The sequence below is a fragment of the Sesamum indicum genome, linkage group LG7, assembly GCF_000512975.1.
Source record: "Sesamum indicum cultivar Zhongzhi No. 13 linkage group LG7, S_indicum_v1.0, whole genome shotgun sequence".
In the NCBI taxonomy this organism is placed as follows: Eukaryota; Viridiplantae; Streptophyta; class Magnoliopsida; order Lamiales; family Pedaliaceae; genus Sesamum; species Sesamum indicum.
Window position 1 is genome coordinate 6,661,541 of NC_026151.1, and position 12,771 is coordinate 6,674,311.

At 37.1% G+C, this 12,771-nt stretch overlaps 1 protein-coding gene across 1 annotated transcript in view; it reads left to right on the top strand.

Moving 5' to 3' along the window:
• Positions 1–5,321, top strand: part of LOC105166445 (strigolactone esterase D14) — a gene marked incomplete in the record, with an annotated part of 6,365 nt that extends 1,044 nt beyond the window's left edge. The window contains 1 exon segment of the mRNA XM_011085797.2: positions 4,739–5,321. Coding sequence (XP_011084099.1) covers positions 4,739–5,165 — 427 coding nt within the window.

The window sequence follows — 12,771 nt, forward strand, 5'->3', positions numbered from 1 at the left end:
TCCCAGGTCAAATTTCTATATCCTTCTATCTACTATGCTTTTACTTCAACTTAGTCTCCCGCCAGCTCATCTCACTACAAAAAATTGAGTTTTCTCTACACTATAAATGATAAAGACTTAAAAATCATAATCGATCAATACTATAAATCACAGTTAAATAAAATCAAAGAAAAAAGTTAAAATTTTACAACGATTGATAAATAGTCTCCATGGCTGTCATGATTTTGGCCATGGCTAATGTTTTGACTACATTTACAAAAACAACGGCCAATGACCGTTGCAAAAGCCGTGTGGTTGCTTTGTATTTGCCACGATATTTTTTTTTCTTTTTTGGGCTGTAGTAATTAACCGCAGCACAAAATTATATTTTTTTTAGTGTTTTCAGTGTCTGAAATTTTAAGCTGCCAGAGAGAATAATTATTTAATCAACAAGATTCGAACTGGAACCACTTGTTTGACCTGACTTGGATCTTAAACGACAAAAACTATCGGCTTGAAAAATTAGATGTTTGACCTGACTTGGATCTTAAACGACAAAAACTATCGATTTGAAAAATTAGACTTCTGGTGTTAATTTGGGTGTGGAGGAAAATTCGAAAGAAGAAAATTTGAATTGATGTCACTCCCACGTGTTTTGTATGCGATTCTATTTTTAAATTATGAATTTGAATTAAAAAAAGAATACGTATATATTAATAGCTCATCGATGAAGTTTGTGTGGCACGAGAGTGAAACAGAACATACACATCATATATATTTTTCTCAAATTGAATTTATTAACTCAATATAAAATAAGTAAAAAAATAAATATATATGTGTGTATATGCGTGCATGTCATGTCCGGGAAGCATCCAAATTTATTTCCGTTGGTTGGCTTGTTTTCTGCATTTCAAAATATTTTAATTATTTTAAAATATTTTTCATACATTTAATACTACGTAGAGACAATATTTGAGAATGTCCAAAATATTGAGATTAATAGCGGAAATAATACTTTTTTGACCTATAATTTACATCTTTTTTTATTTTTGATCTCATTGGCTCATGGAATTGTCACTTTTTGCCCCTTAACTTATAAAAAGTGGCACTTTTGGCCCCTGACGCCTTTTTGTCAAATATTTTAACAAAAAATATCACATGCTTAGCACGTAACCATGTGGATTTTTATACTTTTTTGGTTCCATTAGTTACAAAATTCTCACTTTTGGTCCTATTAGTTACGAAATTCTCATTTTCTGTCCCATACTTAACGGCCATTAGGCCTTTCCCGTCAAATATCTAATGGGGTCATGCACAAAAAGTGTTAGTTTTTAAAATTGCGGGACCAAAAGTGCGAATCCCGTAATCGATGGGATCAAAAGTGAAAAAACCCTATACCCAACAAAAAATATTATTTTCCCATATTACTAATCCCCTACTTATAAGACTGGAATTGCAATTTTTCCTAATAAAGCTATGAATTGGTGTGTTTTATTTATTAATTTACATACGTACTATCAATAAAACATTCCATAGCTCATTTACTTCTATATATACTATTGTATTATTTTGATATATAAATATTAACTTTGTTCATATTGATTCACAATAAAATTTTATAACAAAAACTATTCATTAAAAAATATACTAAAAAAAAGAATTTTAATTCTGTAAATATATTACATATAAAAAGACGCCACTTATACGAATTTTCACATGAAATGTTTTATTATATTACCATCTCCATGGTTACTTTTTTTTGTGTATATATTTAATTACATGTATAAAATCTTTTTAATCATTAATTGTATAGATGAATAATATAATTTCATAATGCTTTGATGACACTACTAACAACTACAAATCAATAAAAAAAATAATTATCAATTCATTTAAATAAAAAAATGTATACCATTTGATACCACTAACAATAAAAAAATAAAGCTATCATTTTATGAAATAAAATATACATTGATTTGCCACTATTAGCAAAAATATCATCAACTAATTAAAATATATTCTCATTTATATACGAATATTTCCACAAAGTTGAAAACGCACATTTTCCACTGAAAATTAAAAAATGAAAACAAAACCAAACATGGCACACCGAGGGTTTATAAACTTTGAGCTTCAACTCCATGAACTAGTAAAAGTCATTTGTTTTTTTTAATTAATATATCGATTTAGTCGTTACGTTAATATAATTAAAAATAATAATAAATTATAAAAATTTAATAATACACAAAAAATAAGATAAATATTCAGGAATTCGAACCCATAAATTTAAACTTGTTCGTAGGACATCAATCTTAATATGAACTGCCACGGTTATTCACCTGAATTCATGACAACAATTATACTATTAAGGAGATGATAAATACATTTTCAATAAGGTATTGAACAAGTATAGGAATAAAACTCCTCACAAGTTAGGATAAATTACATTTTGAGCTCATCTAAAGTTTGGTATAATTATGAATATCCTCTAAATTACATCGAAGAGAATGTTCAACACGTTGATGTTGGTTCTTTGCCTACACCTAGAGTTGTACATAGTTCGTCCCAAGGAGGAAATTATGACGGGGACCAAATTCGATCAAAGTTGAACTAATCATATAGTAAACATAAGACACTTTTCGTATAATTGATGTACAGTTAATAAAAAGTGACCAATCACATAGCAAGCAATGTAATTAATTTGGTCCGTCCAAATTTAATTTGGGCAAGAATTTTCCATTCGAAGGTTTGGTTGTTCGCCTGTTACAGCAATAAATAAGTTGGATTTAGAACATTATGAGACAATTCAGTTCACAACTGGTGTGGGTATTCAAGCATCATAAGGACTTTTTCCTAATATGAAGGACACACCTCTGCTATACAAATTTTCATCCGTATAGTAGACCTTGGGTGGCCAAATACAAAGCAGATAACACTGAAAGCATCTAGGTAGTAAGCGCACTCCAAGATGTGTGTTCTCCTATTTCAACATGCCCAGATCTCCTAATAGCCTAGTTGCTAGTGATGAGTCCTCAGAACTTGGTAGGAAACAACAAGATGAGTTATTTATCATTATAATAGTTGTTAAGTAGAAGTACACTGATGTATGTAGCTAAGACGCGCGTTCTAATAGACTGTCAGATATGAACGTCCTTCCAACATAACTTGATTAACTCAGTATCTTACTGATCAGAGATCCAAAATTTTAATTTAATAGAACTCTTAAATTCTAAAAATTTCAAAAGGAGTATTTGGGAGTTAACTCCAATCCATTTCTATTATAAATAAGTTCGAATGCATACCATCCCCTTATGATATAAGAAATGTACAAAATATCTCTCTGTAAAATAAATGTTAAATTATTCTCCTGTATTATAAAAATAAAGTAATTTAGTCCCCTGGTAGTGTATTATACAGGCTTTAGATGCGATTTTGATTGATTTTTAAGAAAAAAAATTTATTTTATATTTAGATATAATATATACTAGTGTTATTATATATAATATTTATAATTAATATATGTTTTTATGTTAATAAAATAAAATAAAATAGAAAACACCAAACCCACCCCCTTCCCCCCCCCCCCCCCCCCCCCCCGCGGCCGCCGCCCCCGCCGCAGCCCCGCTCCCTCCTCTCTCTCTCTCCCTATATATATATATATTCATATATATGATTTTAACTAATAAAAATATTTCATACCTATATTTTTAATTAAATTTTATGTAATACATATTATGTAAATATATGCTTTTAATCTGGCTAGTAGATTAGATTTAGTAGAATCTGAACTATTAATCAGATCCAAAGGCTATTAATAAGAATATAAATGTAATTTTATAACTAAAAATTAAAAAATTAAAATATTTAAAAATTGCTCTTGAATGGCACGAAACTACGTTGGGGGCTTTCTTACTTTATTATGAAAAAAATAAGGGGATAATTTACTATTTTTTCTTTACAAAAGGATAATTTGCTTATTTCATCTATCATAGGGATGGTTTGTATTTAACTCGTTATACTTCTAACATTTTCCAAATCGAAAAAGTTGGGTGTTATTGGATACCCTTGACAGGAGATTACCTACATAGGTAGGTGATGTGTGTTGACCATCTCTCCAATTAACACTTGAGAACATTAGGAGTTGTCCAGGACCAAAAAAAGAACACAACTAAGAGAATCGGAAGTGTTAGAAATTTAGAGTGTGGATATCGCTGCGCTGGTTTACCAAACAATTTAATAGCTCATGACATCATGCTCGGTGATCAGTCGAGAGGTATCAGAATATTCCACTTACAAAGGTTCAAAGCCATTCCATTTTCTAATTAGTCCCATTAATTCGTTACGAAATTCTTATTAATAACCCCATAAAAAATTCACGTTTAGACATTTCATCATATTTTATTAGTATTTTAGATAACGACCAGGTGCATAGCGTGTATTTTCCTCCAAATACTGAGGGAATCTAAAGAAATGATCAAAAGTGAGAAATTTTTGAACTTAAAGGACCATCAATTAATAAGAATCCCATTATCAACAGAACGAAAGTGTACCGATCCTAAAATACGTACAAAACGTAAAATGCAATTTCCCCTATATATATTTCAAGTAATGGTAAATTTCATTTTGCAACATTACATCTATATATATTTTATGAAGGATGCGACATATAATTTTTATAAACATAATAGCAACGCATTTACTTTGGTCATATATATATTTATTGATAAAAAAATATATTGAGTAATAACTTGTGGTACAGGTTTTTAAACATGGAAGAGTATGAAGGGGGTTTCTCCATGTCACAAATAGAGCAACTGTTTTCAAGCATAGAATCCAACTTTGAGGAGTGGGCTTCTTGCTTTGCTTCTCTTGTGGTGGATGCAAGTGACCCTCTTTCCATAGTCAAGTTTGGGAATTGTCTGAAAAGAATGAGGCCTGAAGTTGCACTGTCCTTGGCCAAGACTGTGTTCTTGAGTGACTACAGAGACATTCTTGACAAAGTTGTGATCCCTTGTGATATCATCCATACCAGAAACGACATTGTTGTCCCAAACTCCGTCCCAAAGTACATGCAGACCAAAATCAAGGGGAAATGCGAGGTCAACATTATTGATACAGAGGGTCACTTTCCTCAGCTCACAGCACGCGCCCAATTTGTCGAGGTGCTTGCTAGAATTTTAGGGTAAAGTTAGGTTTTGTTTCAGTTTGCAACATGCATGTTTTTGTTTGATTTGCTTCTTTCTTTCTTTCTTTTTTTTCTTTAATTGGTTGTAAAATAATCAATGCTATTTGAGTATTAACGTTGTGGATGATTGGAATATAAATACTTTAGCCGGGCTTAATTTCGATCTATTTGATTGAAATAATTAATAAAATGAGAATAGAACTCTAATGAACTTGTTAATGAGGCCTAGCTCATTTGATGAAATTGAAGCCCCATAATCTTAGAGGTCATGGGTTCGAATTTTGTGGGTATTGTTTTACTGCATAATAAGTATCGTCTACTATAAGAGTAGGTACAAGAATGATTGTAATCAAGTTATTTCAATTAATAATAGTCCATCACTTCAAAAAAACAAAAATCCAATGAACTCAAAATCACGCTTCAACATATACAGCACAACAACATATATATATATATATATATATGACGAGGGTGATTTATCATTAGACAAATATGCCCCTCATACCGGATATTAATAGGGAATGTCTTCTAGAAGGATTACAAATCCCACTAAATGCTCTTAAGGAGGGATTTTAGACCGCAATAATCATGGGGTATCAATTAGCTATAATGTGGGGCGCATAACTTAAGCTAAGCGATTAAATGTCAGCATTTACCAATTGTATCTTAAAGAGGGATATAAAGGTCACGGATGGAGCTCATTACAGGGTAATGTCTACCTGCTTTCAATAATATACTCACTTATACGCATATCCTTTGAATTAGAACTGACTTGAGCGTCGGAGAGCCTTCGTCGGGAACATACCCGACTGATTTAACCGTTTCTTGTGTTATCAGGAAATTCACTGTTCGAGGGACTGAGCCGGATCGCGGGTCGAGAACATCGATCTACAACTGAATTGGATAGTATCCCTTTGATCAGTGCAATATATATATATTTGTTTTTTGAATAAAAGTTAAGATAGCTTTTGTTGTAGCGAAAAGTTTACATTACAATGGGAAGTTGTGGATCTATAAGTGATATGATTTCACATCTGTTGAATTTGGCACAAAACATCAAAGTTGATACAGCCATTAAAACAGGGGAATGGAAGAATCCCTGAAATCTGATTTAGTAAAAGTTGGAGAAGATGATAACCGCTGGGTTCGAACCCATGCTTAAATACAAACAAGCCAACTAATCCCAAACTACCAGTAACTAACTAACCACCTCACCCATGACATGGACCAATGAGAAGTTGAATAAATGACGAGTGCGCCACATCAGTTATACAACAATAGAGCAACAAAAACAGAATACAAAATTGCATTTCTAAAATGCGACTTGTCTATCCAGCATCAAACACATAGCCATCTTCATCTTCAACTAGCTGACGTTGTGGAAGAATAGCAGCAGCAGCAGAAACACCTCCAAGCTCAGCAGAAAGATCAGTGGTGGCAGCAGCAGAAACACCTCCAAGCTCAACAGCCCCCCCACAAGTGGGACGGGGATGCAAAGCAGCAAGGCCCAACTTGTCAAGTAGAAAAGCAAACGTCTTCAGCGGTAGAGATTTAGTGAAAAGATCGGCAAGTTGCAAAGAACTACGAATGTGCATAGGAGCCAGGAAACCATCCTTGTAAGCTGAACGAACCACATGACAGTCAATCTCGATATGCTTCGTGCGCTCATGGAAGACGGGGTTAGCCATGATGTGCAAAGCCGCCTGATTATCACAAAATAAACGAACAGGAAGATGCAAAGAAATATCGAAGTCAGATAACAAATAAGACAGCCATTTTAGTTCACAAACTGTAGCAGCCATGCTCCGATATTCCGCTTCGGCAGTGGAACGAGAAACAGTAGATTGTTTCTTGGTCTTCCACGAGACTAAAGCAGCACCCAAGAAAATACAATATCCAGTAAGCGAGCGACGAGTATCAGTACAAGACGCCCAGTCGGCGTCGCAATAAGCAGTCAATTCAAAGTTGCAAGCAGCAGGAAAGAAGAGACCTTAGAAGGTCCACCCTTGAGATACCGAACCACATGCAACGCTGCGTTCCAGTGAGCTACACACGGATGATTGAGGAATTGACTCAATTGTTGCACCGAATGCGATATGTCGGGGCGAGTAAAACCCAAGTATAACAAGCGACCAATCAGACGACGATACTGGTCAGGTTGTTGAAGCCGTGCACCAGAATCATTAGTGAGTTTGAGGCCCAAAGGAAACGGTGTACTAACGGATTTAGCAGACGACATTCCAGTGTCACTTATGATGTCACGAACATATTTCGTCTGAGCTAGATAGAGACCATCAGAGCCTCGCGCAATCTCAAGGCCGAGAAAATACCGTGCATCACCAAGATCTTTAATGGTGAAAAGTGCATGCAAGTAGTCCTTCACAGATTGAATCAGCGCCAAAGAGGGAGCTGTAACCACAATATCGTCGACGTAGACGAGGAGAGCAAGAAGACCATCATCTGTCCTCTTTGTGAAAAGACAACGATCGAAGGCAGATTGCGTGAAACCAAACTCCGTGAGCTTAAGTGTGAGCTCGACATTCCACTGTCGAGAGGCTTGCTTCAAGCCGTAAATGGATCGTTCCAGTTTGCACACTAATCCCAGTTGAACAGAGTAGCCTTCGGGCGGATCCATATACAAGTCTTCCTCCAAATAGCCGTGTAAAAAAGCGTTATTGACATCCATCTGTTGCAAAGGCCAGTTATGAGCAGCAGCTATGGATAGAAACACACGAACTGTGACTGGCTTGGCGACAGGCGAAAAGTTGTCCATATAATCCACCCCCGCAATTTGAGTGAAACCTTTTGCCACCAAGCGTGCTTTGTAGCGCTCCACAGAACCATCCGCACGGAGCTTTGTTTTGAATACCCATTTGCAGCCAATGGGCTTTTTCCCAGCCGGCAAAGGAGTAAGAATCCAAGTGTGATTATCCTCCAAGGCAGCAAGCTCGGCCTTCATAGCATCAATCCACTCCTGATGTTGCGTAGCTTCTTGAAACGACTTGGGTTCCTGCAAAATTGACAAAGGAGCTACAAAAGATGTATATGCAACATTACAAGGATGAACAAGATGAGGGTTAGATGTGACAGATACAAAATCCTCAAGCCATATAGGCTTGCGGGTAACTCTGTTAGAACGACGAACTACAGGAGTGGGTGATCTTGTAGGTGTAGGAACAGGAGTTAAGGTGGGATTGGGAGCATGAGAAGTAGTTTCAGACATAGTATGTTGAGGAATATCCAAAGAGGATTGAAAGGGAACAGTAGCATCTAATGAAACCATGGGTAAAGGTAGGGGAGAAACAGACTCTGCAGGCACCTTAGAGAACGGAAAAACATCTTCATAAAATTGCACATCTCTAGAAAACAAAACAGAGTGGGATTCTATATCAAATAGCTTGTAAGCCTTTTGATGCATCGAGTATCCAATGAGAATACATTTCAAGGCTCTAGGATGAAATTTTGATTTGTGGGGATTGATATTGGTAGCAAAACATAGTGAACCGAAAGTGCGTAAATGATCAAACTGGGGAGGATGTCCATATAACAATTCGAACGGTGTTTTCCATTCCAACAATCTGCTTGGGGTTCTATTAATCAGAAATGTGGCAGTAAGAATCGCATCACCCCAGAATTTTATAGGAAGAGATGCTTGGAAAAGAAGGGCTCTAGCTACATTTAATAAATGTCTATGTTTCCTCTCGACACGGCCGTTTTGTTGAGGAGAATATGTGCAAGAAGATTGATGAATGATACCCAATTCGGAACAGAGGGATTGACACTCATGATTTATGAACTCTGACCCGTTGTCAGAACGCAAGGTTTTAATTCTCCTATCAAACTGGTTAGAAACTAAGGAACAAAAACGTTTCAATGTTGCAGGAACTTGAGATTTCTGTTTGAGGATGAATGTCCAAAGGCACCTTGAGTAGTCGTCTAATATGGTTAAGACATACGTTCCCCCCAATAGGTTGAATGCAGTGTAAGGACCCCATATGTCCATGTGAACGAGTTCAAACGGAATACAAGAATGAGACACGCTAGTGGGAAAAGGAAGACGAGTTTGCATTGCTTTATGACACACTTCACAAAGAGTTTGAGTAGCATCAGTATCAATGTCAACTAGATGTTTAATGGCTTGTAATGAGGCATGTCCTAGGCGTTTATGCCACAAGCTCGAAGTGCAATTTACAGAAGCGAGATTATTTCCAACAACAGTTACAGTAGAGGTGAATGAAGGAGATTGTTGTCTAAAAGTATAGAGGTTCTTGAAGAGATGGGCTACGACCTTGCTTGTCTTATTTTCCAGGTCCTGCAAGAAGCAATTTTCCTTAGTAAAATGAAGTTGGTAAAGTGTATGGTTGCAAAGCTGACTAACAGAAATTAGATTGACCGAAAACTGTGGAACAAAGAAGACATTGTGCAATGTGATATCGTCATTCAATTGGACAATACCCACATATTGAACAGATTTCTTGGAACCGTCTGGTAAGTAGATAAAATGAGGATTAACAGGTTTGGTAAAGGAATGAAATAATGCAATGTTAGCGCATACATGATTGGTAGCTCCCGTGTCAATAATCCAAGTATTCAAATCGATGCAAGAGGGCTTAGCAATGTTACCTGCAAACTCTTCTTCAAATTGTGCGAAGTTTGCGTGAGTGGTAATGGGGTCTGAAGAAACATTCACCTTCTTTAGCAGCTTAAGCAACTGACTCATCATTTCTGTAGCATTGCCTTGCATATCATCACTTTTGACATCAACAGAAGCTGCAAAAGAACGCCCCTTTTTCTTTCGATCATTGAGTGAATTGTACCAATCAGGTACTCCATGTAATTGGAAGCAAGTTTCTTGCCCATGCCCCGGTTTGTGACAGTGAGAACACATCAAGTTCCGTTTGTCTATGATAAGCTTCTTTTTCTGTGCATATCTGTCATCCTCCTTTTTGCTCCCTTTCGAAATAAACTGATACGCCATATTGCTGGAATTCATGTCAATTGAAGTATGGATGGCCTTTTGTTGCTCAACACTGAAAATCATCGAAAACGCCTTCTCCACACTAGGCAGTGGATCAAGCATGAGGATTTGGTTTCGTTCATTATTGAAGACTTCATGAAGACCCATTAAAAATTGCATCAACTGTGTTGACGAAGCAAGTGAGTCGACTTCCTCGTTAATTCCACAACTGCAGCCTCCACATTTGCACTTTGGTGGAGGCGCCAAACAGTTAAGCTCATTCCAGAGCTTTGTCATCTTGTTCAAGTATGCGGTAAGACTCAAATCTTGTTGTGCCGCTGAACATAACTCCCTCTGTAATTGATAGATTAGAGGTCCATTACTCCGTCCATACCTTGCCTGGATTGCAAGCCAAAGTTCTCGTGATGTATTGCAGTACATAAAAGATTCCACTATGTCTTTAGACATAGAATTCCATAGCCAAGAGGTAACCGTCAAATCGACACGCCTCCATTGCTCGAAAGTCGTCGAACCAGCTATGAAGCCAAGCTTCATCTTAGTCCCCAAGGAAACATAGCCCGCTCGCCGCCATATTAAGAAATTACTACCATCTAAAGGAGATGAAGTTAGTGATAGTTGTGAATGTTCAGAAGGATGGATGAATAACACATCCCTCTCGTACTGCGACGCCACTTCTTCAGCTCTCTGTCCCATTGTTGATGAAGCTATCTCATCTGCCATAGCTCGAGAGATGAAGGTAAATCAGCGCAGCGAATTACACAGAGACCTCACGAATGAGGCTCTGATACCATGTTGAATTTGGCACAAAACATCAAAGTTGATACAGCCATTAAAACAGGGGAATGGAAGAATCCCTGAAATCTGATTTAGTAAAAGTTGGAGAAGATGATAACCGCTGGGTTCGAACCCATGCTTAAATACAAACAAGCCAACTAATCCCAAACTACCAGTAACTAACTAACCACCTCACCCATGACATGGACCAATGAGAAGTTGAATAAATGACGAGTGCGCCACATCAGTTATACAACAATAGAGCAACAAAAACAGAATACAAAATTGCATTTCTAAAATGCGACTTGTCTATCCAGCATCAAACACATAGCGATCTTCATCTTCAACTAGCTGACGTTGTGGAAGAATAGCAGCAGCAGCAGAAACACCTCCAAGCTCAGCAGAAAGATCAGTGGTGGCAGCAGTAGAAACACCTCCAAGCTCAACAACATCTTGCAGTAGAAAAGAGTACAAAAAGCTGGGACATGTATACCATACAAAATTAGCCAAAGAAGACGTTGCCCCGTATTTGACAAGGATATCAGCTACACCATTTGCCTCCCAGGCCAACAGCAAAAGGTGATGCGAGCTTCCGCAAGATTAGTCAATGTCTTCCAAGAATCCTATACCAGGATGAGTTTCTTCTGTGGAGGCCTCATCCTGCACATATACTTAATCTTAATGTCCAAGTATCCCACATAATCCATGGAGTTACATGGAAAAGCAAGGAGAAAATATCTTGCGCACAATCTTGGGAAAAATTTATCTTTCATCTCATAAAAACCGGATGAATTGCAGTTATAGAGCATTGCTTAAATAGTTACAGAAAGAAAGAAGAAGAAGAAAATAACTAACAAAACTAACTAGCAGCTGACTAACAATTCTAGGAGACGTCAACAACTTAAGTGAAAATGCGACAAGGTAGAAAATGTAAAGGCAAAAATTGGACTATAATTGAGAACAACTTGTTTCTTCTTCATCTTCAGAGTCTGCTGCAGCTTAATCTGCCAACATTCTTCATCCCCCCCTCAAGAAGGATTTGGGGAAGGGATATCAAACCCATCTTGGACAATAGACTCGAGAACTGAGAACCAGGAAGAGACTTTGTGAAGATGTCAGTGAGCTGGTTGGAGCTGGAAGTGTGAAGGGGAAGGATAAAACCAGTTTTGAATTTCTCATGAACTAGACAACAATCGATTTCAAGGCGCTTTGTGCCTTTGTGGAAGATAGGATTGATGAAAATATGAAGTGCAACTTGATTGTCGCAGTATAGTGAAATAGGAAGAGGAACAGGGACCTGTAAATCGTGCATCAAATATGAAATCCACTGTAGTTCACAGACAGTGGTGACCAAGCTTCTATATTCCACCTCTGCAGTTGAGCGAGCAATAATTGTTTATTTCTTGGTCTTCCAAGAGATCAAGGTTTTTCCCAAAAAGATGCAGTAGAGTGTGAGGAACGACGAGAATCAACACAACTAGGCCAATCCACGTCCCAATAAGCCGTAAGAGTCAGAGAATTGGACGTTGGGAAAAATAGACCACACTCTGGACATCCCTTCAAATATCGAGCCAAATGAAGTGCAACATTCTTATGAACAGAGCAAGGGGCATGGACAAATTGGCTGAGTTGTTGAGCCCCAAAGGCAATATCAGGACATGTGAAGGAGAGGTAGAGACGACGACCTAGTCTGTAAGGCTCTAGATCAGATAGAGCTGGAGTATAATGTGCGGACTGTTTTAGAAGATGTTGGTCGTGCTGAAAAAAGACCTGAATCAAGGATGATGTGTCTAATGAATTTGTGTTGGATGATACAAGTCCCTACAGTAGAACGAGCAATTTTCAGACCAAGAAA